General features: G+C 35.9%; 3 protein-coding genes and 2 long non-coding RNA genes across 8 annotated transcripts; 3 read left to right on the top strand and 2 right to left on the bottom strand.

The window, feature by feature from the left end:
* Nucleotides 1–1,496: 1,496 nt before the first annotated feature.
* On the top strand, nucleotides 1,497–2,139 carry LOC144560446 (uncharacterized). Its single transcript, XR_013513400.1, has 2 exons — nucleotides 1,497–1,887; nucleotides 1,918–2,139. It is a non-coding gene; the product is annotated as an uncharacterized LOC144560446 (long non-coding RNA).
* SDG25 (SET domain protein 25) lies at nucleotides 1,957–11,061 on the bottom strand. Of its 4 annotated transcripts, XM_078309645.1 has the most exons (17): nucleotides 10,875–11,061; nucleotides 10,181–10,510; nucleotides 9,485–9,769; nucleotides 8,796–9,068; nucleotides 8,100–8,339; nucleotides 7,881–7,986; nucleotides 7,744–7,793; nucleotides 7,005–7,710; nucleotides 5,783–6,141; nucleotides 5,228–5,350; nucleotides 5,060–5,140; nucleotides 4,928–4,981; nucleotides 4,684–4,835; nucleotides 4,486–4,562; nucleotides 4,323–4,385; nucleotides 2,248–2,312; nucleotides 1,957–2,148 (listed from the first exon to the last, which is right to left on the bottom strand). In XM_078309645.1, the coding sequence occupies exons 1-14, from the start codon at nucleotides 10,941–10,943 to the stop codon at nucleotides 4,541–4,543; spliced, it is 2,850 nt and encodes a 949-aa protein (XP_078165771.1). In that variant the 5' UTR covers nucleotides 10,944–11,061; the 3' UTR covers nucleotides 1,957–2,148; nucleotides 2,248–2,312; nucleotides 4,323–4,385; nucleotides 4,486–4,540. The 4 variants fall into 4 exon arrangements, with proteins under 4 accessions (XP_078165771.1, XP_078165770.1, XP_078165773.1 ...); XM_078309644.1 differs by having other exon boundaries at nucleotides 7,005–7,793; XM_078309647.1 differs by lacking the exons at nucleotides 1,957–2,148; nucleotides 2,248–2,312; nucleotides 4,323–4,385; ... (3 more) ...; nucleotides 5,060–5,140; nucleotides 5,228–5,350 and adding an exon at nucleotides 5,370–5,502 and having other exon boundaries at nucleotides 7,005–7,793.
* LOC144560447 (uncharacterized) lies at nucleotides 2,784–4,386 on the top strand. Its single transcript, XR_013513401.1, has 2 exons — nucleotides 2,784–3,078; nucleotides 3,122–4,386. It is a non-coding gene; the product is annotated as an uncharacterized LOC144560447 (long non-coding RNA).
* A 4,274-nt stretch (nucleotides 11,062–15,335) lies between the features above and the next one.
* Nucleotides 15,336–19,374, top strand: LOC144560085 (NAC domain-containing protein 17-like). Its single transcript, XM_078309238.1, has 6 exons — nucleotides 15,336–15,644; nucleotides 16,073–16,344; nucleotides 16,860–17,135; nucleotides 17,430–17,672; nucleotides 17,836–18,319; nucleotides 18,579–19,374. Exons 1-6 carry the CDS (start codon nucleotides 15,476–15,478, stop codon nucleotides 18,977–18,979), a joined length of 1,845 nt encoding a protein of 614 aa, XP_078165364.1. The 5' UTR covers nucleotides 15,336–15,475; the 3' UTR covers nucleotides 18,980–19,374.
* A 603-nt stretch (nucleotides 19,375–19,977) lies between these two features.
* Nucleotides 19,978–21,587, bottom strand: LOC144560086 (UPF0496 protein At3g19330-like). The gene has a single exon (XM_078309240.1). It carries the CDS (start codon nucleotides 21,465–21,467, stop codon nucleotides 20,229–20,231), a length of 1,239 nt encoding a protein of 412 aa, XP_078165366.1. The 5' UTR covers nucleotides 21,468–21,587; the 3' UTR covers nucleotides 19,978–20,228.
* Nucleotides 21,588–26,018: the final 4,431 nt, after the last annotated feature.

The following is a 26,018-nucleotide window of genomic DNA, read 5'->3' as shown; positions in this document are numbered from 1 at the left end:
AGCTTAAATTGTGTATCAAAGTTGACAAAATTTGAAAATTATTGGTAAATATGGTCTTCCATCAAGCGGTTTGAAAAATTAGTACTTGACCATTGACCAAGTATTTCCCAAGTTGCACCAAATTAATATACAATCAATCCATACCTAACTTTTATTTTATCTTGACAATTATTTTATCGGTTGAGATGATTATAACATGACTGTCAATGTATTCCTTCACATCAATCATAATTTCTTAATCCATTACACCCTAATACAGTAATACCAATGCGTTTCGGCTAAAACATTGCTTTTTTTGTTGGGTCATAATTAGTTCATTTTAGAAAATTGAAACACAGCAGCTGAGTTGTTGAAATTGCTCTTCCGGAATAATGGAGTCACATTTTCATTTGGGGACACGTGTTAACACCTGGCCCAAAATTATATTGTCACAAACCACTTGTCCAATATGCATGCACCAAGAGATAACGTGTTCTTTTTCTTTATTGTTAGTACACTATTATGACGTGCATTCACCATTATCATGCCTCTTACGGTTCTTTTCCTTTATTGTTAGTACACTAAATTTTATTTCCTCGCATAACCTGGGGAATTATTTATTTATTTATTTTACCTACAATTTTTAATTCCAACATTACCTTAGGTAAATAAAAATTTGGTTTGCAAAATAGCTTTCTAGCATGAATAGGAAGCCCATTTTCTCTATTGGGTTTTGTACGATAAATTTCATGTCTAAAGCGCAGCACAGCATAGTTTTCTTTTAGAAGTGAGCCGAAGTACTTGTAGTAAGCCTAGTCAACAAGAGAAATCGCGTCTCAAAAAAGAGCAACTCGTAAAGAGCCCATGGAATTTAAGCTTTGTTACCCTTTTGCCCGTTGCTCTCTCTTAACGCTCTCAGCAACTAAAAACTACACTTGAACAAAATAATAGCCTAAACGAAACTTCCATTGAAAATATGCTGATTGGTTATTCCCTTGGGCAGGCAATGATTATGAAATTCTTAAAACTATAAATTTTATAACCAATTGGGAACATAAACCAGAGGAGAACTGAAATAAAGCTTAGGCAGAGAATTTTCTTTTAAGCTGAATTTTAAATGAGTCGTCTCTCACCAATTAGCCCCCTCAATTGACCTTTTATATATATGAATATGATTGGGGAGGGAGTAAAAAATGCCGTCAAAAGCGAGATATAAACACATACCACATCACAAGTGCACAACTTTTCGATGAATGCATACACCACCATTGGTTTGGTGATTCCTCACCTGCAAATACAGGATATACCTCCATGAATAAATAAACATAATTTGATAAAGAGACCCTTTCTAAGTGTGATCTGGTTGGCCCTTTACTGGAACAAAAGAAAATAGCATCACTGGATTGGAAGTCTAGAGTTGAGACAAGCTTTTGACTAGACAAATTTTTATAATTCTGTAGAGGAAATGGTGAATATTAACAAAAACTACTTCAAGGAACAAGACACCAGGTGGAATCAAAATGTTTCAAGGGTTTGCCTTGCTTGCCAGTCCACAAGAAGCAAATACAAAGGAAGAAGACAAATGCTCTTACTTTCAAAATAACAACCTGGTTAATAAATGCAACAGTTTCAAAATGAAGTCTTTTGTAGCTTTCCCTGTAGTGCCCCACAAAAGCGACCGTTGACAATTGGTCCCACAAGTGTCGAAATACTATGCATTTCAAAAGTGAGTGGGACCAGCATCTCAGCAGTTTGCCACATGGCACTGCTGAGGAAAGTACGATAGAGAAATTGAATTTTATTGTTTCCTTGGAAATGAATAAAGATTGGCCACAAGGTACTAAAAATCTCAAAACATCTAAATACTGCTTTCTACTTTCTATTGTATTAACCAAAACTAAATCGAAGGTAATTTATGAAAACAAAAATTTATTGAAGGTAATTTTAAAACATATAGCATAAGAACACTCACAACCATTCCAAGACATCACATTTTCCATTGAATAATTGGTCTACAAAGTTGGTTCGCATCTGTACAATATACTCGAGTTTCATCCAAACTCCAAAGAAAAACTGTATTAGTCTGGTAACCTTGCCATCAAAGCTTTCTCCAGTTGATTAGTATATATTGTTAGTGGCATTTTGAAGTTTTTTTTATTTCTCATCATCCTGAAATAGATGGAAAAAAGACCCGAGTCAATTCGTTACTGAAAGAACCATATCGTCAAGTAAAAAATGAATGACATATCAAGCTATAAAATATCAAACCTAACAAGAAGGAACGAATCTTCTAGAAGTAACAGAAAGACCAACACATTACCACCTGCTTTGACCTGTCATTATAACAGATATACTAAATGTCAAAATACAACGCATGTAATTAATTAGCTCATTAATTGTAGAACGTATCATCTATCAGATTATATGTGTACAAAATATCAACCATGTTATAACAGACTACCTTCTTTTTAAAATTTGAAACTGCGTACAGTTCATCTTTCATAATTGTTTAGATGAATAAATTTCAAAAAGCTCATTATATAAGAAACAATATTTATTAAATCAAATAATTTATTTCGTCCTGACCTTAACATTATCTCGTTGTCTTGTTCGAAATATAAGGTAGCCTAAATGGTGAGTTATTTAGATAATTACACCACAATCCACGACGAATAAATAAGACCATGTAGCAGACAATTTTGCACTCAAATACAAATAAATATAAGGTCTATTGGAGCCAAGCTCAGTGATGCTTTCTTTCTGAACAGTCAACTAATTGAAAGCATCTAAAGATAAGAAAACAAAACAAATGGTCCTGAGGGAGAGATATCTTATTTATTATAAGAGAAATTAGTATATGAGACTAAAAACACTCTAAAATCAAACAATTTGTTCAATATACATTTTAAAATGGAAATAAGCATATTTGTATAATTAAAGCTTGTGGTGGTCAAAGAGGACACATTATTAACCCTTTTGAGAGACGAGAAAGTACAAATTTTAGGAGACAATTTTAGCCTTTTCTTCGAGAAACGTTGGTTAGCTCAATTGTAGGCTGGTGTGCATGGCTCTATAGGTATCTAAATTTCAGGCTGCTTTGTTTGAAGTGCTACAGTACTGTATCTAAACTTCAGGATTTCAGCCTCATATTATTGGCCGACAGAAATAGGCCTAGATCAAAGTAATATTCTATAGAGGCTAGATATACACAAGTATGAGATAGTTGGTTTAAGGTAAGATCAGTAAACAGTAAGCAAAAGTAGTGAAGAGAAATGGTAGTTATTATCAATAGCACTAATATCTAAAAGGGCTCGTTCAGCAAGGGTGGAATAGAGGAATAGAGTGGAAAAGAGGTTCTATTCCCGCCGAACAAGAAAAGAAGTGGGTGGAATTGGGGAATTGGGAAAAGTGGAATTGTGTTTGAACTTCTGAAGTGAAACCCCTGTTATTTACATTTTGGTCCCTCCTCTATTCCTCTATGAGCTAATTCCCTATTCCATGGGAAAAGTAGAATAGAAGAATTGGCATTTTCCAAGAGATGGGTTTGGCTCGTTTACCAATATTATTCTACTCTTCCACCATCAACCGAACACGACCGGAATAGTGAGGAATTGAAGCCTATTCCAAATTCCACTTTTCTTCTATTCTAATGTTTTTCCGAACGGGCCCTAAGTGAACTATTTAGTACTCTTAAGTGCTTGTTGACGAGAGTACATTTCGGGTCAAGAAAAAGTCAATACCTCAATTCGAATCACATGCAAACGGATCTATTATTGTTTCGATTAGTACACAAAAGATATGGATAGTGTTTCTAATCGAATGTAATTGAATCTAGTTTAGCATGAATTGGCAATCAAAAATATATGCATAGAGCTTATATGTAAGGAGATATCAAAAGATAATTTTTTCCTATCTTTAGTTTTTCTTTTAGGTTCAGTTCAATTCTTATAGGAACTGTTAAGCTATCTAGAAATGAACATAAACACAGACCAGATCTGAGCGCAACACAACTAGGGACCAAACAACAAGAAGAGATTCTTACAGAGTTATTTTCTTAAATATCACGTTTTTGTCCCGATAGAGAATAAAATATGGGAGTACACAAGATATAATGTCTTTTATGTCTTGTGTCAACTCCGGCATTTGCATAAATCTGATACTGTAAACTTTGCTATCTTCAGTTTGAAATTAGCACCATTTGCTGACAAAAGGTTTAAACTTCACCAAAGCAACAACTTGTTCGTACCCACAGGGATGTTTATTATAATTTATATAAAGCATCTTATCGCTTCCTTTTCTGCCATATATATAAGAAACATAAACAGAACATTGCAAACAGTAACCTTGCACTGATAATCATTGCTGTTTCTCCTTGATGTGCAGCTACACGCTTTGTTTCCTCTCAACTGTACAAAGAAAACATGTAAGTTTCATATTTCCAATCTTGAAACAAAAAGGGAAAAAGAGGAAAATTACAATGCTAGCAAGAAGCAATAACAATCATACCAAAAAACTTCCAGAACATAAGCACAGCTTCAATACAAGCACATAGATAATGCTCCTAATTCATTGATCCTCGGCATCTACACAAACCACAAAAAAATATTCAATAAATAAACAGAAAAGCAATAAGACATGACAAACAATTTCTATTGCTTCCTCCTGGCAGGTCAAATTTTACTTAATAAATGAATAAAACTGTACCTTCTAGCACCACAATTGCAAGGAATCTTTTTCTCCTCCAAGGGAAACTTGTAATTGTAAGTGAGCTCTTCGCCAGCCTTGATATGTCTTTTGGCATAAATAAATATTTTCTTTTGGCCATCTACTGGAATTATCTTTGTGTAGCAATTCGGCTAAGAAAGAAATGTAATTAAAAATAACATTAGTTACATAACTAGCTAATTTTCAAATTAATAATTAAGTTCCAGTTTCCGAAGTAATTTACCTCACAAGAATGGTTAATGAATCTTGCCAAACCACCGCTTTTAGTTGCATCGACCTGCACATGAAAAAAATATTACTATTGTTCCCTAAAAATATTTTAACAAAAAAATATTTTTTATAAATTTTCACTCACAACATAATCATCATCTAGCCTAAATAGGTAGCTGCTTCCGATGCCGATCTTCTCATACTGCTGCTCTCGGATGTCAGCTATCTGTGCGAAGCAACAGTTATAGCACTTTACAAAAACAGAATAGAGTACCAAGTTCATAAAAGTAACTAAAATAATTGAAAATTTTACCCGTCCACGAATGACTTCTCCAACATATTCGATAACAAAATCCTCAGCATCAATAGGCTCAAGTGCTACAAGCCCCCACTCATGTATTTTGCTTCTTTGAAATCTCAGCCTCTTTCTCCTCGACTGTAGAAGATTATTAAAATGAAACTCAAACACTCGATAGTTACAATTGTCAACTTCCATAACAAGAGTCAATTTATCAATTAATCGGAATGCTGGATATCCATAACATTCCACTGAGCTCCTGATTATGCTCCGTCACCAGCATGGGCAGACTGGATAAAGGTAACTTTACCAGATTAAGCAAACTTATTAGTACCATTTTAAATTTAATTTCTTGATGCTGGTACAACTAAGTCATCTCGCTAACTTGAATTTAATTGCTAAACTGAGATTTCATTGAGTATTGGCACAACTTAATAGTTCAGTAACTCTAAATTGGGTGTTGTTGCACAAACAATCTGCAGAGCGATCATCACATAAAAGTTCAGTTACTGCAACCATCAAATTCTGTTAAGTTCCTTGCATAAAATCTTAGAAAAAAAAAAATCTTACACTGAGTTGACTGATCTTTAACAGATCAGTTCCTTCTACAGCTGCCAGAAGGTGCCTCATTTTTGCCCGGTTTGTTCTCGCAGAAGGACCCTTCAGTAAATGCGGGCTCAATTTGGAATCAGCCTTTCCATTTCGCAGATATCCAGTCTGCCCACGAGGCCCTCTCACACGGGCCCGTTCAGCAGGAGTTGCATTTCTAGACCAGTTGCGCCACTCCCACCCATCAATTGAGACCCGAGCACAACCTTCTGAGACAGGGGAAGGCAGAATAGGTTTTGTCTTCTTTTCTGGCAATCTCCTGCCTTTCTTTTCCTTCGTGCCAGTTGCCCCCTTTTGTTTGACTTGAGATACTTTCTTTTCTGCAAAATATAATAAATACAATAATAAGAATAATGAAGAATAGAAATGATAAAGATGATAGTAGTTATATAATAAATGGTGGTGGTGGTGGTGATAGTCACAGTACTGGTAGTAATAATGGTAGCAGGTTAAGAACAGAAATTAAGAGTGATAAATGCACAGACAAGTGAACTTTGACATTCTTCAGAACTTGCAAAATTTGAAAAACTTATTTAGAACTGAGAATAACTGGAACACTTTGGAATTGTTTCTAGACAAGTTTCTAGTATTTGCCATTGTCAATGTAGCAGTTTGAACTATGTGCTCAATTTGAATGAAATATTGTTAAATCATATTATTTAGATAGATCCTATATAAAAACAATAATGTAAGATCGGATAGTATGTGAACTGAGCTCTGATCGGAAGCAAATCCGGCAAACTCATATGCGAAAGGGATTTTGTTTAAAGTCCCCTACATTTGGAAGGGACAATGCCCAGGAGACGAGATGAGTTGGCAGGAATTTGTGAGGCAGGGAGAAGCCACAAAATCACAACAAATAGTAATAAACCCCAATTAGAGTTCTGACAGCACAAACGGTAATCTGAGGGAAATTGTTGGGTCTTTTGTATATATATCTGATGAATTTTTCTTACAAGTCTTATAGCTTATCCGATCAAGAAATAAGAAATTTCAATTTTTTAAATCATCTTTTTTCAATCATTTCTACTGAATTGAGTTCAAATCTGATAATTTTGTTCTGATAAGGGTGTAATAGATAATGAATGGCAGTTCTGATGAATGAGGCAAAGTTGGTACAAGGACCTGAAATCATATAGACATAAGTAACACCGAGCATAAGATAATTACTTCATAAACTTACCTTTTTGAACATTCTTATTTAGACTTGAAGTCATTTTCTTCACCACAGCCTGGGTTCGCTCGTCTTGACTTGGTGCCTTTATAGCGGAAATCTCCTTCACTTTAACAAGGGAAGCTTTTCTTTTCTTGTTAATTGGGACATCCTTGCGAGATTTCTTAGTATGAGATGAACTCTGAACTTCTAATTTCTTTCTCTTTGTAGTCTTTTTAGGTGGGGTTGTCTGGGAAGTAGGTTGAGAGTCAGCCTTTGTTTCACCAACACTCAACTCAACCAATCTATTTAGAGGTTTTGTGGAAGTCTGATCCCCTGTCGAACTCGAGACAGCATTAGAGAACTTTCTCCTCCTTTTGTATCGTACCACTGTCTTGTCATCAATTAAATTCAAGCTATCCTTCTGCTTTGAAGATTGCCATGAGGTGAAGCATGTGTCAAGGGAATCAGAGAAGAGAGACCTTAGCTCTTTCATTACCTCATTGTGCACCTTTTGTCGGCAAACAGCAAGAGTAATGTTTTTAGTAATTACCGATTCACCCTCGCCAAACTTTGAGGGATGGAATTTGGTGATACCAAATAACGATGCTTGAGAGGGAGAGATTTCTTCAAAACCAGGTGGTTGCTCTTCAGTTGTAATCTCCCTGACTGATGTATTAATAGTAGAAATACCCAGTCTTTCAAAGGCACTGGCATAGCAAATATATGGAGCAATCTTTTCTTTTTCTTTGTTCTTTTCTTCTTGTACATTCTTTTCTTCTTCTTCATTCTTTTTATCTTTTGCATTTTTTCCTTCTTCTGCATAAAGGACTGAACAACTAAGCAAATTTCTTTCAAACGATTTAAGATTTTCAAAATAGAGAAAGGAGAATAACTAGAATTTACCAGGACAACATGCAGGCTCTGGTTCTTTAGAAAGAATGTTGTCACTCCTAGCAGGAGTAGATAGTGTGACCTTTTCTTTCTCTTGCTGATTTGACTCGTCAAGTATCTGAGTATAGTCAATACCAGAAAATGAAACCGAAAATTACACCAAGAACAAAAGTGATCATAAAAAGAGATGTTATATGTATATAATACATGTTTCTATAAGCTTTTTATTACCTCAGCAAGGTGAGTATGAGATCTGGTACCAGGACACAATAATTTTGTCAATTCATCAGATATGACTTGTTGAAAGTGCTTAGATATAGATTCCTTGGCTGCCACAAACAGCGCATTCTTCAGGCCCCCCTTGATCTCCTTATATATACCAAAAGATGATGACGCAGCATGAGAAGAAGCTCTGTGCGATTCAAAACCAGGGGGAACCTCAATGTCTTCTGTTGAAAGGTTATGCTGAGCCTAAAAAAACATATCAATTATGGATGTCTAATTTCAAATTATTCTGTAGTTCATACATGCTTAAATGTCAAGTCAGGTAATGCACCTCATTATGTTTTTTCTGTTCCATTTATAAAATTTAAGATAACTTCTGATTTTTTAATTCTGGAGAAGCAAATAGTTTTTATATAGTAGACTATCCATTTACAGTTCTATATTGCATAAATGGCATTAGGGGGGAATTTAATGTATTATACCCCTCAAAAACCTCAAAATTATGTATTCCCAACTCGGTCAGGACAAGACAGGAAAGTAAAGGGAACCTCATCCAAACCATGACCAACATAAAACTTGACTTAGGTCAAGGCAGCAATAAGGGTAAAGGTTTAAAGTTTAAACCTTAATTTTCCTGGCTTACTAAGGTAAAATCCATCAAGTAGCCTTATCCATAGTAATTAATTACTAATCAGTATATACCTGAACATCATCTTGCTTTTGAATACAACGGCTTATGATAGAAGCACGAGATGGCAAAGCAGAGCGCTTTCTCCTTAGCCATTCTTCGCAATGCTCAGAAAGAAGATCAGAAAAGACAGAATCCCAGACGACTTTCATAATATCATAATACAAGTAGTAAGAGATAGAAGGTAGAATCCTTTCTTGGATAGGGTTTACTTCTGTCGAGACTGAGGCAGGAGCAGTGACCTGCTCGCCAACCAGCTCGTACTTCTCTTCAACAACTGCTGCAGGCTGTGAGAACACAACAGAGAAGGAAATTAATTATTCAAAATTTGCGCAAGCACTGTTTGCGAATCGGAACAAATGTATTATTCAGAAAGATCACCAATTTCTTTCAGGTTATGTACAAGTGGCATCAAACCAGAATATCAAAGTAAAAGGCACCCCTTATGTTTGCACTCAGTACCTTCCTTGTACTTCTATAGACTTAAAAAAGAAAATAGCTCATTATGGATGGTGCCAAATTTGTTAACATCTTAATACAACATATATAGCATTTTTGTTTCAAAAGTCTATAGTCTGATGTTTTATCACAAAAATCAAATTAAAATGTCGGACGCAAAATTTGCAAAATCTGTAAATACGAGTTGCAGTTGCAAAAAAAAAAAAAAAAAAAAAAAGGAAGAAGCCAAATTAGCCTCAGGCACCTTGCATTTTTGTGCTCTGTCGAGTTCTCTCTGAGCTTTTTTGGTGGCAATTAAGTCGGGGACCACATCACGTATCACTTCATCAATTAGAAACCTTCGAGCCGATTTCATGATGGCTGCATGTAACTGACGGGAGACCTCCTTTCCTACGTCAGACTTGAACTTAGCCAAATAAGTTGCCTCATCAGGTACAGCATTTAGTAAGTTAGTCACTTCCCCCTTGCTCCATTTGTCAATCAATGTTACTAGTGTGAACGGGCCGCATTTATGTGCCACATGGTAAACCTGTAGTTAAAAAAATTAATAGTGCTGTGAAAACTGGATATATTCATCTTCTTTTATATTATGGCATGCCCATGTTCATGTGAGTAACTATCCTTCTATTCATAGAGAATTGATTTTACATGCCTACAAGTGCACGTGTCAGTATGAATATATATGTGCTTGGGTGTGCATGCATGCATCCATGTGCACAATAGAGTTACTAAATAAAAAAAAAGTCCAAATCTCATTATATGAATGCAACAAACTTTCCAAATTTTTTTTGAAGAAACGTTAGACACTCAATAAACCACCGATAACTGATTGCGTCACTTGTTTCAGGGAGCCTCCAATCAGGAGAAATATTTATTAGACTGTGTACCTATATTAAACTCACCTTTCATAACTAGTTTATAAAAGTTAACAAGATATTACCATACAAGAACCCTGAAGGTGGCTATTCTCATGCCAGTAAGAAAGCTCTGCTATCGAGTGGGGCCCATGCCTCGTTCCCCCATCATCCTCATACAACCAGCAGGTTTCGTCACCAGTGCTGGAGCTTGCTTGGCCGTTAAGATACTGAGTCAAATACATAAGATGAAAGGGGTTCCCAAGCTTTCCTTTAAGGATAGGATACACTGCCAGTTGAGACGGCAAGAAGCCCATTGACAAACCTTCTAGAAGCTGATTTGGCATGTAGGGACCACACAACTGCCCCGTCTGGTTCGCGTACATGAATCCACCACCTTCTGAAGTAGAAGGAGCCTGACATTAAAACAATTGGTTAAATCAACTACATTTCTAATTTTCTATACAAACTCATTGTTACTTCACTGAAAAAATGTCTCTTGCTCTACTATTTCACAGAAAGTAAAACTAAAATATGCAATAGCCTGCCAAGCGTTGGTTTATTTTTGACAGATCTAGGTCAGAATATCTTCTATTACTATCATCTTTTTTTCTTTCTTTTTTTTTCTTTTTTATTTAGTCATCTACTCGTTCTGAAGTTTGATAGTTTGTTGATTTTGAACTTCTGATCAATTCATATCTGTGCTACATAAGAGGAAAAAATATCACACTAACTAACGATGAAATGCCAATCCTGTACAGAAGAGAAAAAGAGAGAAACCATGGAATCGACAGGAGCGGAGCAGATCGGAGCTGAAACGCGAGGGAGAGAGAAGCCGACATGAGCCATTAGACGATCGATGGAAGAAGGCTTATCCTTCGACGAATTTCATAAAGAACGAAGAAAGAAGAGATTGAAGCGAATGGCTCGGCGTAAGCGATCGAGAGAAAGCTGCAACAAAGAAAGTAGGTCTGAAAGGCGCTGGGTCCGGATTACCTAAAGTAACCCAAATTTTGAGTTTATATAGGGACCGTCCGATCAAACTTCAGGCCAATCCGGTCCGAGGTTGAATGCACGGATATGACTATCATATTCGTGCATAGAAGATCAGACGGTCCCGATCGAACTCATAATTTCAGTTTACGCGAGGGGATCCGAATTCGCCAATTCGGTCTTGAGAGGCGCCGCAGACCACCAAATAAAGTCGACCGAGAAAATAATTACCAAGCGATGGTATCAACAGCAGACCGTCAGATCAAAATCGAGACGTCGAAATTAGATCAGATGAAAATAATTACCCAGGCATAACCGCATAAGCCGAAATTTTTAAATATACCATCATCCCAGAAAAGATAAACCCAAACACCCCGGTTTTGAAAATTTTCGAATTTTGACATGACCGCATCGCCTAGATGCGGCCACTTTTCTGCGGGCCGCATCTAGGGGCAGCGGCCCATTTTTTTTTTTTTTTTTTTTTTTTTTTTTTTTTTTCTCATGTGACTTTGAATTGAAAACAGGGTGGCCGCTCCCTCGGAATGCGGCCGTGTCAAAATTCGAAATTTTTCAAAAAAAGAGTGTTTGGGTTTATCTTTTTTTGAACCATGGTATATTTAAAAATTTCGGCCGCATAAGTGACAGAACCACAGCAGCCGGCCATCTGATCAAAATCGAGACGTCTAGATTAAATTCAAAAACTTTAAAAACAGGGACAGGTTCGGCAAAAATGAAATCGGGTGAATGACACTGAAGTGCGATGCGATTTTAAGAATTGAATTTCATTTTAAGTTTGTTGTATAAAATTACGATTGACGGTTTAATTAATATTTCAATTTAATGTTTGTTGTAATATTTCAATCAATAGTAATATGCATATTACATATGGACTCGTTTTATGGATAATATTTTTATTTTAAAATTTCAAAAGAGTTGATCCGGACAATTAAATATGATTTTCGAAAACGTACTTGATAACATAATTTTAAAAATTATTATTTTTAAGGAGTATGGCTAGTATAATATTAGTGTCATTTAAGTCTATATAACACCAACTTCAAAATCTATCGAATCGATTTTAAACGGTGAATCCAAACTATTAAAACTGATTTACTTCATTAGTTGTGCGTTTAAATGCAAATTATAAATTTTCGAATTTATTTAGTATCTAGTCAAGTGGTCAAATGAGTGGTTTTTAAGTTAATTTTAATACATTTATTTTCAATATTTTTACTGCTTGATTTGATACTAAAATAACTCAAAAATATAAAAAAATATACATGTAAACGCATCACTCATAAATTAAATTGGTTTGAACCGTTTGAATTAATCGTTTAAAGTCTATTCAATCAATTTTGAAGTTAGTGTCATATAACACCAATGTCATACTAGCTGGACTCATTTTTAAGATAGATAGAAAATCACTTAATTTAAAATTATGGATCATTCGAATGTAGTAGTTTTCTATTATTTAAAAAAAATAGTAAAAGGAAACCTAAAAAAATATAAAATTTGGTCTTTAAATATAATTTCATATAAAAATTGTATTTAATAGTTGGAATCAATTGTTTAAATTTAAAAATAGAGATATAAATTCGCAGCACATTGATCTGTAATGTTATCATAGCCTCACTGGTTTCAGAATAATATTATATGAAGTGAAACTCATATTTTTGTCAAGCGTTTATTTTAGAAAAAAATGTCAAATAATAAAAAAATCGAACATTTGCAAGATGTTAAGACAAAAATCAAGGACATCCACTGCAAGATCTTAAATATTTTTTTTATCGTAAAATGGTTGTTCTACGTAATCTGACGAGTCCGGTTAGTATGGTATTAATTTTAAAATTTATTAGACAGAGTTTAAATTATTAATTCAAACTATTCAAATCGATTTACTTAATGAGCGGTGCACTTACATGCAAAAAAAAAAAACAAATTGAGTTATTTTAGTATCAAATCAAGCTGTTAAAAATGTTGAAAAATGAATGCATTGAAATTAACTTAAAAACTCTCACATCTAACCGCTTAACTTGATACTTAATAAATTCAAAAAATTATAAATTTTGCATGTAAATGCGCAACTAACGAAATGGATCGGTTTGAACGGTTTAGATTCATTGTTTGAAATTTTAAAGTTGGTGTTATAAAGTCTAAACTAACACTGATATCGTACTAGTCAGACTCTGATCTGACTATTAAACAAAAATAAAAAAACTCAAATTACGAAACAGAAACTGACAGTTCTACATGAATCGTCACAATTAAATTAATGATACAAGTAAAAGAAAAATTATTTGGGTTTAGGTTAAGATGCCTATTTGGTTGTAGACTAAACAGTGGAATAAGACAGGATAAACTGTTTTAGGCCGGACTAAATTGGCTTAAATTAAACCATCCCTCTAGATGATTTAATTTTAATTAAGTATGAGGCCTAACTTTTTATTATTTTTATTATTTTTAATTATTTTTTAAGAAATATAAATATACAAGCACGACAGTTTGAAATTAAGTACGTCGGCTAATTTGAATAAAACATAAGGTCTTCCAAGTAATTTAAATAAAAACACAGTCGGGAGAATATCATTTCCGCCCCTGCATATCTCTCTTATGATCTAGCATCCGTGGAAAAATTATTCGTGGTCAAATCCTGACGAAATTAAAATATTAAATTCAAAGATAGCTCAAACATCTCAGTTAATGATTTCGTTTTATTATTGTAGCCACCAAACATGATTAGTCCCTAATTATTAATTATTTATTTTTAGAATGAGCCTGAAGACAACAGCGGATTCATGTTAATGCTAAGGTAATGTGGTCAAGTGATTTTTGTTCATTTTAAATGTTTCGTAGTTCTAATTATTTAGAACTTCTAAATAATTATATATATATATATATATTATTTAATAAAATACTATGATATTATGATACTGTAAAATTAATCTCAAACCAAGCATTAATTTTTTTTTATGATTGATTATATTTATATTTGATTCTCATAATTCGAAAGTCTGGCTTCGCTCAAATATGAAAACTTATTTCTTTTTGCTTTGCAAATAAAGAAATGTTATCCGTTCTCAGTTTTGAGACACAATAGAAAAAAAAAATCTTTTGAGTTTTCTACTTTTCTATATCTTGAAATTAGTTAATTCTCTTAGAGTAAATTTAAATAAAAAATGCGATGTATCATGACTAACAGGTAGTGTCGCATCACGTGACATAATTAAAACAGTGAAAAGCAATCATGTCATGCGAATGATCGCGACTTAATTGATTGATCATATTTAATTATATTTTTATAATTTTAATTAGTTCATTTAAAAAACAAAAATGATACCAAAACATATGAAAAAATAAAGAAAATATTTAAAGAAATAATATTAGAAGACTAGTCAGGTACACGAAGTGATAAAGCCAGCTTGTGTAATGCGTCATATTATATTGTTTTTGATCCAAGAAATATACGCCACAGAAATAGAAACGTCATGTACTTGAATTGAGGTGTCATATCTGGATGAGTATTGAATGAATGAAAACTCTGATATGAAATGACAAAAACAAAATATTATTAAAAAAAATATAAGAATTTAGAACGACTCGAAATTAATAAGAAAGAAACTCTCTAATTTGAAAAAAGAAAACAAATCAATTGAGACAACGAATTCTGCAATCAGCCTTTCAAAGAGTTCTGGGAACTCTGTTCAGGGTCAGTCAAAGGGGAAGTGCTGAGGGGCATAGTGAAAATACTGTGGAAAATAAACAGTTAACGCGGTCAGGTCAGCCGAAGAAGAGACGCCAAAAAGCCCGCCGCCACGGAAACGAATCTGCTGAAATTCTCTGATCACAGTGTTCCTGAAATCCATACTTTTTCGAATCCAGCCGTTAAACTGTTTCGAGATGCGTGCACAGAAAATCCAACTGTTTTGAGATATGTGCACAAAGAAAATTGAACGGCTGAATTCAGAATTTCAGAGATCTTAGAAATAATGTTTACGAACTAGGAATTGCAGCAGATTTCAATTCCGCGGGCACTAACAACTACGCTTGACAAAGGAGCACCTCTCTCTGTTCTGAGCTAAAAAAGAATAATAAAAAAAAAAAGGAAAGAAGGAAAGAAAATAAAACTAAAAAAAATAATAATAAAGAAAAGGAAAAAGGAAAGAAAAAAATAAAATAGGCAACGCCCAATCCCCAAATTAGAACCCTCTAAAAACCAATCACTCCCTCCCCTTTTCTCAGAACGTTCCTCTTTGACTAAAGCCCCCAAATTCGTCGACTTCATTCTATTCTCCTCTTTCAATCCGATCGGACCAGAGATCCATCGATCGAGAGAGAGAGAGAGAGAGAGAGAGAGAGAGAGAGAGGGAAGGAGAAAGTGCGATAGAGAGATGAGAGGTCGGAGACAGAGCGGTAGCTGGCCTCCAGGGTTCCGATTCAGCCCCACAGACGAGGAGCTTGTTCTCTACTACCTTAAGCGCAAGGTTTGCGGTCGCCGCCTTTCTCCACACATGATCGCCGATGTCGACGTGTACAAATCCGAGCCCTGGGATCTCCCCGGTACTTCCTTTCTTCTTTTTTTTTGTCAGGTTTTCCATAATCTAGTTGCTTGTTTGTTAAGCTATATAATCCCCTGGTGCCTTTTAGTTGAAAAGTTGTGTACATTACACCTAAGAAGAAATCTGCCATCTGATGATCAGTGTTCCTATTTTCGCTAATTAAACCCCTGTATAATTTATACTCTGAATCCATTGATATAGGTAGATTTCTCTATTATACGAACTCTTGACAATTCTGTTAATTAGTACAGTGTACTCTTCATTTTGAACTACAGAAAGTTACAATTCATATTTTCATATGCATGTATAATCAGGTTAATCCAGGTATAATTTATGGTTAATTGTTCTAATTCCTTAATCATCTAATTGCTTTATCTACTGACACTTCTTCCTTAACCACTTATTTATCTTTCTTAACGAATTATGCAGAGAAGTCGCTGCTGAAGAATGGAGACAAACAATGGTTTTTCTTCAGCCCTAGAGATAGGAAGTACCCGAACGGGTCGAGATCAAACAGGACCACAGGTAATGGCTACTGGAAGGCAACAGGGAAAGACAGGAGTATAAGTCAGAATTCCAAAGCTGCCGGCAACAAGAAGACTCTGGTGTATTACCAAGGCCGTGCTCCCAAGGGAGAGCGTACCGATTGGGTCATGTATGAGTACACCTTCGAGGACCAGGCCTTGGTTAACTGTGTCAATGTGCGGGCAAGCTTACTCATTATTTATCTTCTTCTTTTTTTCTAATCTGTTGTCACTTGGTGAGAAAAATTTGTTCTGTTTCTTGTTTGAAAAGAAGTTTCTATTGTTAAACTGACAAGGAACTTATGAAAACAATGCTTTTTTTCTTTGTGGGTGGGGGGAGGAGGAGGTGGGGTAAAGTTGTCTGTCTCATAGCCTTTGCACAGGTTGTTGTTTACAGAAATAAGTATGGCTAGGGTTTTGTAGAAACAAGACAAGAATGATAGGAAAATGAGATTAATGAGGGAAATGTATCTGGCAGGATAATATCATTCTAATTGCCCCCCACTGTGCCATGACAACATGTTCAAGGCAGACTGTTTATTGAATTTATGGGCAAGTAGCCATCTTGTGTTGTGTGTGACTTTTAGTAATGATTTGACATGATGTGCTTCTTTTATGCAATAGAAGCTTCTTGCACCAGCACTCTTGTTGTTGACTAAAGAAACTAACCTCTGTATATTACACTATTACAGGACTCTTATGCTCTCTACAAGTTATTCAAGAAGAGTGGGTCCGGCCCGAAAAATGGGGAACAGTATGGAGCTCCCTTCAGAGAAGAGGACTGGGAAGATGAGGCTGATAACAATGCCCTGCCTAGAGATATCATAGTTCAGAATAGTGATAGAGCAGTCAATGCTTCTACTGCTGGCCCATCACATCAGGTTTCGAGCAATCTGCCTCTTGATGACCTGGAAAACCTCCTTTTACAGATTACCAGTGACAAAGATGAAAATCAGCAGTTTTCTGAGGTATGTGTTGAGTTTGCTTGTTTTTATGCTAATTTCAGTTTAAGTAGAAAATCCTCCTTTTTAGTCAATATAGACATAAACCTTCTTTTGATGTTCACTGGATCAGAAAGTTGAACTTGAAACATTTTGATTATTAAAGCCTTTTGCTTACAAACAACCAAGTTGGTATAATAATGAAAAAAAAAATCATTAATCAACACTAAAGTAAAACATATCAACTGTTTGGTTTTATTCGGATATGTGCAAAATTATAATTTGACGCATATTAATTGTCATTTTCAATGTCTGGTGCAGATTAATGTGGTTGGAGATTTCAGAGTCAATCAGCCAATGCCTCCATCTGTTGATGTTTCTTCGTTCTCACAAGGGAGTGCTTGGTGTGGATTTGACAATTTGGAGATGAGTTCACAGTTTGAGAGCGAATTTAGCATTCCGGAGGCAAATTCACAGTTTCAGAGTGGACTTAGCAATGTGGAGACGACTTCGAATTTTGAGCAGTCTGATTTTACTCAATCGCAACCTGCTCAAAACCCTGAGGTGTAAACTCTATTCGATACCGATTATATTTGCAGTTTTCCAGTTTGAAAACCAATAAACTTCTTAGAGATAACAGTTTATTTAGTTTTGCCTTTTCATTCCTTTGTATGATGAAATGGCAGTTAATTATGTGTTCTTTTCTCACTGTATTCTATATATACAGGCCTCGGTTTTCACTGAAGCAGATGTAAGAGTCCACAATGGGATGCCGTCTTGTGTTGATGTCAATGCTTCTCATGTCTCAAAAGAAAGAGCCTGGTCTGGCTATAGCAACAGTGTTGCTGCACAGCCTTCCTCTACATCAATAAATGAAGAAGAAGAGGTCTTGGAAATCAATGATTTTCCTGAGTTTGATTCCATTATGCAGAGCATTGGCAATGGGGATGCACCTGATGCTGTTGAAGGGGCGTTTGACATGGCATATTTTGATGCTCCTCAATTGTTGGCTGAGATACAACAGCAGCAGCAGCAGCCACTTCATGATGGAGGTCTTTCTGAAATAAACATCGAGGATTATTTCGATGCAACTGTTGTGCAGAGTGAGGGCTTTGAACTGAGTAATGAGCTATGGAGGACACTTGAGCATGATACAACCATGTCAAGTTTTGTGCATGCAAATCAGGCTATTAGGGCGACACCATTGTCAGGTATAATACTAAACTGTACAATATGTAACTATTGGAAGTTGTTCTTTACATTTAAGATTTTAGTACATTTGCAAGGAAAGAAAATAGCAACAGTATACTCGTGTTTGTAATTATCAATTTAACACCTGACATCCTATTTTAGATGTTTGTATAACTGAGCTTTGGTTGTTATATATACTATGCAAATATGATAAAGCTTGGTGCTACTGAACACAGTTCCCTAGTCTTATTTCATTGTTTTTTTCTCTGGGAATTGTAGGTCCTGTCCATGCTGGTTCTGATCCAAATATGGAGCCTCAAGCAAGTCAATCAGGAGGTGTCCCAGAAACATGGTACAGCTCAACACTTGCTTCACTGTTAGATTCTGTGCCAAACAGTCCTGCTTTTGCATCTGAAGGGGGTGCGCTTATAACAAAGGCATTTCAACGTGTCTCAAGCTTCAAAAGGGAACCAGTCGGTCCTCAGCAGGGCCAGGTACAGGTACAACATACTACCTCTGTTGTGGTTCAACAGAGGAGAGTAGGGGTAAATGGTGGAAATGGTGCCGGGTTTATGTTTGTTTCATTTCTGGTTGGATTAGTAGCTTTTATGTGGATCTTTATCATTGGCACTGGTCTAAGAATTTTCAAGGGCTTATGGGGACGATTTATTTCCTCCTGAGGTTAAGTTTAGGGCTTAGGCGTGTTTGCCAATTTACCACTGGTTCCCGTTCCCTCGTATAGAATTGTTTGGATAGGGAACTCTAAAACGAGATGAATCTGAAAGACGTAAAGTGCATATTCGGCTTTCAAGGTGGTTAATGGAGGGGAGGTGTCGACTTAGATGCCCGTGAAATAACAACCAGGCTGTACTGGTAGTCTGTTGGGTTGTGTTCTTGTGTCCTTTTGTTAATTGGGGGGGAATTGAATCTCACATATATGATGTATGATATTATAATGAAAATAACCTGTATGCCTCAAATGCTAGCCTCTTTAAGAGAATTGCATATGAAAATTTCTGAATTGGCTGTAGTTCAGCAGCATAGTTATAGATGCACGTTTATCTTGCCTTTTCTATCACAATGTTGATATTTTGATGAATTAGTCTGTGTTATTAATTTCACTTTAAGTCTTTAGCTATTGATTGTAATTTATGATAATTGAGTGAGTGACATTTGTGTTTAATAAATGTAAGTTCCTCTATATTGCCTCATTACATTAAGCTCATGTTCAACAGCTCAATGGTTGAACAACAGCATCTGGAATCTGGATTGAATAATGTAAAGGTTAGAAGCTTCACAGCAGATCGGTACATGTATCTGGATTGAATAATGTAAAGGTTACAAGCTTCACAGCAGATCGCATGTGAAAATCAAGGATGAGTAATTGCTGGAAGCTTTTGTGCCAATGCAGAGAAAATATATGATGATGAAAGAAAGATTTCACACTTTGTATTGTATGGACAGACTAGAATGTGATTCATATGAAATAGTACCTAAACATGTCTCACCGGCAATGGGACCTTACCAGTACATCTTCTGTAATAATGATTGTTGTATTAATGACTTATAATTTTGACAATATCCAGAAACCAGAATACATGAAATTCAGATAGTATAACAAGATATTGTTCTTACAACAATGTCCATATAACTTTTACAAATTTACCAAGGACATTTCTGTTACTTCGTTCAATCAATTTAACTTCACTAACATGATGAAAACAAAATTTACAATAACGCTGGATTTCTAGCTTCTCATCAAGGCGGAGAAGCAAGTATCTAAATTTCAATCAAATTAAAAATAAATCTTAATTCTCCACAAACCCCTAATTACATGAGCAGTATTCTGTCAGTTAAACCCAATCTCCACAAAGAGTTCACCTAGTATCCCCAATTGGTCGTATCAATCAGGGGTTCAGGTACTAGGTATTAGGATTCCAGCTGGTGGATGTGCTGGAGCAGCAGAGACCTCACCCGATTAACCGAAGCAAAATAGAGGCAGATATGCTCATCCAGATCTGATAGCTGCTGGAGCACGCTACGGTGATTCTTGCGCAGATGCTGCACGACATGCTCGATCGGGTGCCGCTGTCCCCTCCCTCCTTCCACCCCCAGCCTGACCAACTTCTTGTCATCCTCTATAGTATCGTGCAGCCTCGTCACCAGCCTCTCGATCGTGTCGAGATCATTGTTCAGAACATATGTATTCCTGGCCGCCGCATCCAGTCGGTCCATGTCATCAGTCAGCCCGCGCATTGCTACCAGGTCACAACAGCTGCCACCTAGGATGCATGTGGAGCCTGCCACCAGGGCCGTCAGAATGTGGCTAGCGAGCACGAGTCCAACCACGGTGATGCCTGTTGTGCATGCGATGAGACAAATACCAGATGCACGCCTGGTGCGCCGCAGGAGTCGGGCTTTGTGCCGGGCTTTGTGGAGTCTCTCATCCAGTTGCTCTTTCAGTTCCAGAAAGGAGCCTTTCATGCCCATTAATTGGCTATTGCTCCTGTTGCTGCTTCTGCCATTAGCATCGGTCGAAGAGGAAAAAGATACGGGAAAGGGGTTCTCCATCCCGTCAAACTGGATGAACACATCAAATGCCTTGTTACAGAGGGCCGGAGTAAGGTCAACCACAAAACTGGTGCTGGTCCCACAAACAGGGATGAGTTCCAGGAGCTCTCCGATCGGGTAATACAGTGTGCGGGCCCGGGCAACGGATTCCTGGAGGGACAAGCACAGCAGGGAGGTGTTCTCACTGTTCTTCAAGTAATTGGAGATGAGGCCGGTCATGCGGGAAGCCGGGGCGGCACGCAGGATCTCTTCAACCGAGGCGCTGTCTGGCTGGAGCACCTGTGCAATGGTGAACCCCTTGCCGTCCCCCTCAACATCATCAGCCTCAGAACCGCCATCGCCGCGGTGGTGGATCTTGGCCCAGATTTCCTGGTAAGAGGCGGTCTGGATCGCGAGAGTGTACTCCCTGCTGAGATTAATCGTGGGAGAAGTAGAGGCAGCCGAGGAGGAAGCCGGCGTGCTCGGCACAGTGATTTCGCACCTTTTCTTCTTCCTGTCGGTGTTTCTCTCTGGCTCCTCTTCGAGCTCAGAGGAGGAGAGAGGAAAGGGAAGATGAGGTGGAGATGCGGTGCCTGGGTTGTTACTTGACGAAGGCATTAGAGAGGGTTTTGCGAAAGGAGGGGTTTGTTTGAAGTTTCTCTGTTACACACTGTTATTTTCTCTTTGTTTGAGTATAAATAACGGAGGTTAAGGCGCAGTGTCTGTGTGCCATTAATTCCACTTATTCACTTAAAACTGGCTTAGTCTGGAAGAAATAGGAAGTGACGAAGTGTCCTTTGTAAATAAAGATTTGGGATCTTCTGTTATTAGTTACTTTAGAATGCTACTCAAATCTATCCGTCCGATCTCAAACTGACGATCGTGATTAATCTATTAGAAATTTTAACCGAGATCATTTATATATGGAATGATTAAAATTTGGACGGTCCAAACTTTGCGTTGTTTATACTATTCGAGACGTGAATAATAGAGGATTTTTTTTTTTAAATTGATAGTAATTTATTGACTGGCACTAGTAGTATGGCGTTCTTAGTGAATTCACATCATCTCAGGTTATCGGACTTAGTACAATTGAATCGGATGGTCCAAAATTGTTCTTTTACTTGGAACGAATCTCAAAGCACAAATAATACTGCTCCCTCAGTCATCCCGAGCAACAACAAGATGAAATTAAATCTAGACCGTCCTTTTCAATTGTGTTGAGTCAGGTACCTGGGAGGATACTGATCCGTTCTTAGTAGGACTCAATTTAGTCGCGTGTTGTGATGTAATTTTTTTTTAATATAAATACAAATATATCCGAGAAATAAATATTGCATTGCTTGGTTAACACGAAAACATAATTTATTCGATTATTACACTCACTGTATCAATTATGGATAGAGTGCAATATAAATGAATTCATACTTGTGGTGGTGGAAACTCAAAAATTCTGATTATGAAGAGATTTGGAAAAATATAATTATATATAAGTATGTTGTCTATTATCCTCTTCTCAAATCTGATTTCTGGAATGCTTTGCTGAAAATTAATTACATAGGAGAATTAGGAGTATCATATGAACCTGGGGTAAACACACAACTTAGATTCTGGCTTGACCAATGATACCAAAATTGTTCATTGGCCACTAGAGATTACACTCTATTTACTAAATGTACTAACCCAAATATACTTTTAGCCGATGTAATCAACTCTCAGGGTATACTAGTTAAGTTTAGGATTACATTAGTTGGGGTAGATTTTCAGGATTGGACTGAATTGCTACATCTTATCAGTTCAACATCGTTCACAGCCTCTAATGATAAAATTGAATGGAAATATGAAGCATCATGGAGATTCTCAACTCATTCAATTTATAGAATACTTAACTTTGGTGGGCTGCAACTTAAAGATTCAATGTTAATTTATAAAAGGAATTTTTTTTACTTTTCAAGGATGAGGTTTCTCGTAGTTTGAACGGAGCCCAAATATATAATTTAATTATAAATATATTTGTGCCATACTTTGTTGTTAGTTTGTTTCACATATTGATAATGAATCCTTGAATCTTATTTGATCTAGTGTTTTTAAATGTTTCAGGTACTATAGTTGATGCTAAGTTGATGCTTTTAAAAAATTAAATTTGATGCTAAGTTGTCTAATTTTTAGATAGAATTGATTAATTATGCTCCCAAGTTGGGTGCTTAAGCTTGGATTTTGTCATGCTTGCTTTGCCATCTCAGAAGAGCACCTCATAGATTTTCTTTATTTGAGAATATTTTTATTTGGGCGATTGCTTTTATTTGAGAATATTTTTTCATAGATTTTCTTTGCTTTTACTTAGAAAATCTTAAATTAATACTAGTTGACTTGGTCCGTTTGTCTATCTCAAATTAATTTCAGCTTTCAGAATACGATATTGTATAAGGTCCAGTTGTCTATCTGAAATTCTAGTTGACTTGGTTGTTGTCCATATTTCGGCCCTGTTGGCTGAAATGGACGTTTTCTGAACTGGACAAGTAATGGTCATGGACAATTTATGGACAAATTTGGACGAACTGATGATGGACAAAATATTCTCCTATTCCGGTCGATCATGAACTGGACACTTCATGTTTAAATTTTGAATAGGGCTGAGTATGAACCGAAACCCGCTCATTAGCAGCCCTGAATGTTATGGTGGAACTTACCAATACCCCTCAAAATTAGAGTTTTTATGTGGTTAGTATCCCATAATACAATCCTCACAAAAGACAACCTTGCCATCAAAAGCTGGATTGGAGATCCCAAATATCAATTTTGTTTTTAAAATGAAACCATTGATCATCTTTTTATTCAATGTACATTAGCTCAACAAGTTTGATTTTGGTTAAGTAGAAGTCAATCTGTGATGCAAACATGGTCAGATTGGGATAGTATCATTAATTTTGTTTTTTCTTTGTCTTCAATTGATCGAATCGGTTTTTGTATTGTACTTAGTGCTGTTAGTTGGAGCCTATGAAAACATAGGAATGAACTATGCTTTACTACATATACCGTTAAATCTGCTTATTAAATCTGTATGTTGTTATTGGACAGGGAATATGAAAAAGAAGGTTAAGGATGTTGTTGATTCTTGGCTTCATATCATAGAAGATGCCATTCCACTTAATCAGTACATACCGAATGAGATTGTGCCTTTCCAAGCAGTTGGTGCAGAGGAGGATACAAATCAGTTGGGAGAGGCCTTTGATACGGCCATTTGGTGAAGATGAAGTTCTTCCCACATTTTTGTCAAATAGGATTAGATGACCTTAGCCCATTACTATGTGACTTAGTATTAGCAAACTTAGTTTTCTTTTGGTCTCTTGCTAATTGCAAATTATAGTTGATGTATGCACTTTTACTTAGCTTTTGGTTTGTAATGAAATGGGCATATCTTGCCTTTTAAAAAAAAAAAAAAAATGAATTCATACTTACTAATAATAAGTTCGATCTCTCAAATAAAAAAAAATCAATCTTAAACCGAATTAACTTAAGAAGATAAGTATCTACAGATATATTGGTATTTAGTAAAATTTTCATTTGTTGATTCCTAGAAGATGAAAACGAAGCATTGTTAAATGAACATATAAAGACTGTATGATCGACAATTAAATTTTGATTTAAATTGTTTTGTTTTATAAGTAATAAATTTTATGGTTACTAAATTGAAAATGGAGGGCTCACAAGCCAATTTTTTCTTTTATGCTCTATACTTCCCTTTGTAGCGCATGTAAAATTTTTATTCATCGCGAAAGTAACCCGCTACACAAAAAACACATAACTCGAATAACAATGTGTCCCCTTCTCTACGTGTCTTAGATATTCTATGTAGCCGACAACACTAAATTCTGTGTTGCGGGTTCAGTTGACATCATGGCTCAAGGACCTGCTACGTGAATGGCCACAAAATCTAACTAAAGAAACTAAAAGGAAACTAGGGGCTATATTGAGATAAACAAGTGTAATACTGTAAGAGTAAGGCTTGGGTGCTATGGATAGCATAAAGGGCTACGGTGCTACGGCTTAATATTTGAGTTTTGAAAATCTTAACGGTCGATCCGAACCGTTCATCTTGTTCTCCATATTAATATGTGTTTGGAGACCAAATTTTATATTTTTTGAAAATTTTTTACTACTTTTTTAGATAGTAGAAAATCAAATATCTGAATAGTGCAGAATTTTTTAGATTAAGTGATTTTCTACCTAGCTAAAAAATAGTACAAAATTTTCAAAAAATATAAAATTTGGTCTCCAAACACATATTAATATGGAGAACAAGATGAACGGTTCGAATCGACCGTTAGAATTTTGAAAACTTGAATATTGAGCTGTAGCATCGTAGCCCTCTATGCTATCCATAGCACCCAAGCCTTACTCATACTGTAATATAAAGATGCGAGGCTATTTGTTTTCTTGGCGGGTGAAATTGAAAATTTGAATTTGTATGTTTAATTCCCATATTAAAATTTTGTTACTTATTCCTCATTCAAATTGAGTCTAGAACTGTAGATGTCCATTTCAATTCAAAAGTCACGTAGAAGTTACACATAAATTGTCAAATAATCACAACCTAGGTAACTAATTCTGAAGCTTCACGAATAAAGCAGTATCTTATGTGATAACTCTACAGATAAGACCGATATGTCACATACGTGAAATCTTTTTAATTAAAGCTACATACAAAATTACATAAAAAGGCATTTTTTTCACTAATTTTTGCTGAAAGACATCATGCTTGACTTAATAGTTTGAACAGTTCCAATATCATGACAAATTAAAATGAACAGGAATCAACTTAAAACTATCTATGACACATCATTGAGAAATATTTGTTTCATCTAATAATATCAATTCAAATTTATGAAATCAATCATCACTATTAAGATTTTGAGTTTATTTGAATGCCCCTGAAATCATTTGATACAATAACAATGAAAACATTAATGTCTTACCGGGTATATCTAGCCAATTATATAATACTGTTTCATAATTAAAATTATAAGTGGGGACCGGACACCCAGAAGATGCAGGGTTAGGAACACCCCAACATCTCAGGAAAAGCGAGGGATGCCCTGACCCTCGATCGGGGGGAAGGTGGGTACAGGGTTAGGGGGGCAGTGAAGGTGCGGAGCGAGGGGTGCTCCA

Source organism: Carex rostrata, chromosome 10, assembly GCF_964058835.1.
Source record: "Carex rostrata chromosome 10, lpCarRost1.2, whole genome shotgun sequence".
In the NCBI taxonomy this organism is placed as follows: Eukaryota; Viridiplantae; Streptophyta; class Magnoliopsida; order Poales; family Cyperaceae; genus Carex; species Carex rostrata.
Note: the sequence above shows the minus strand (reverse complement) of the source record. Positions and strands in the feature narration are given on the sequence as shown.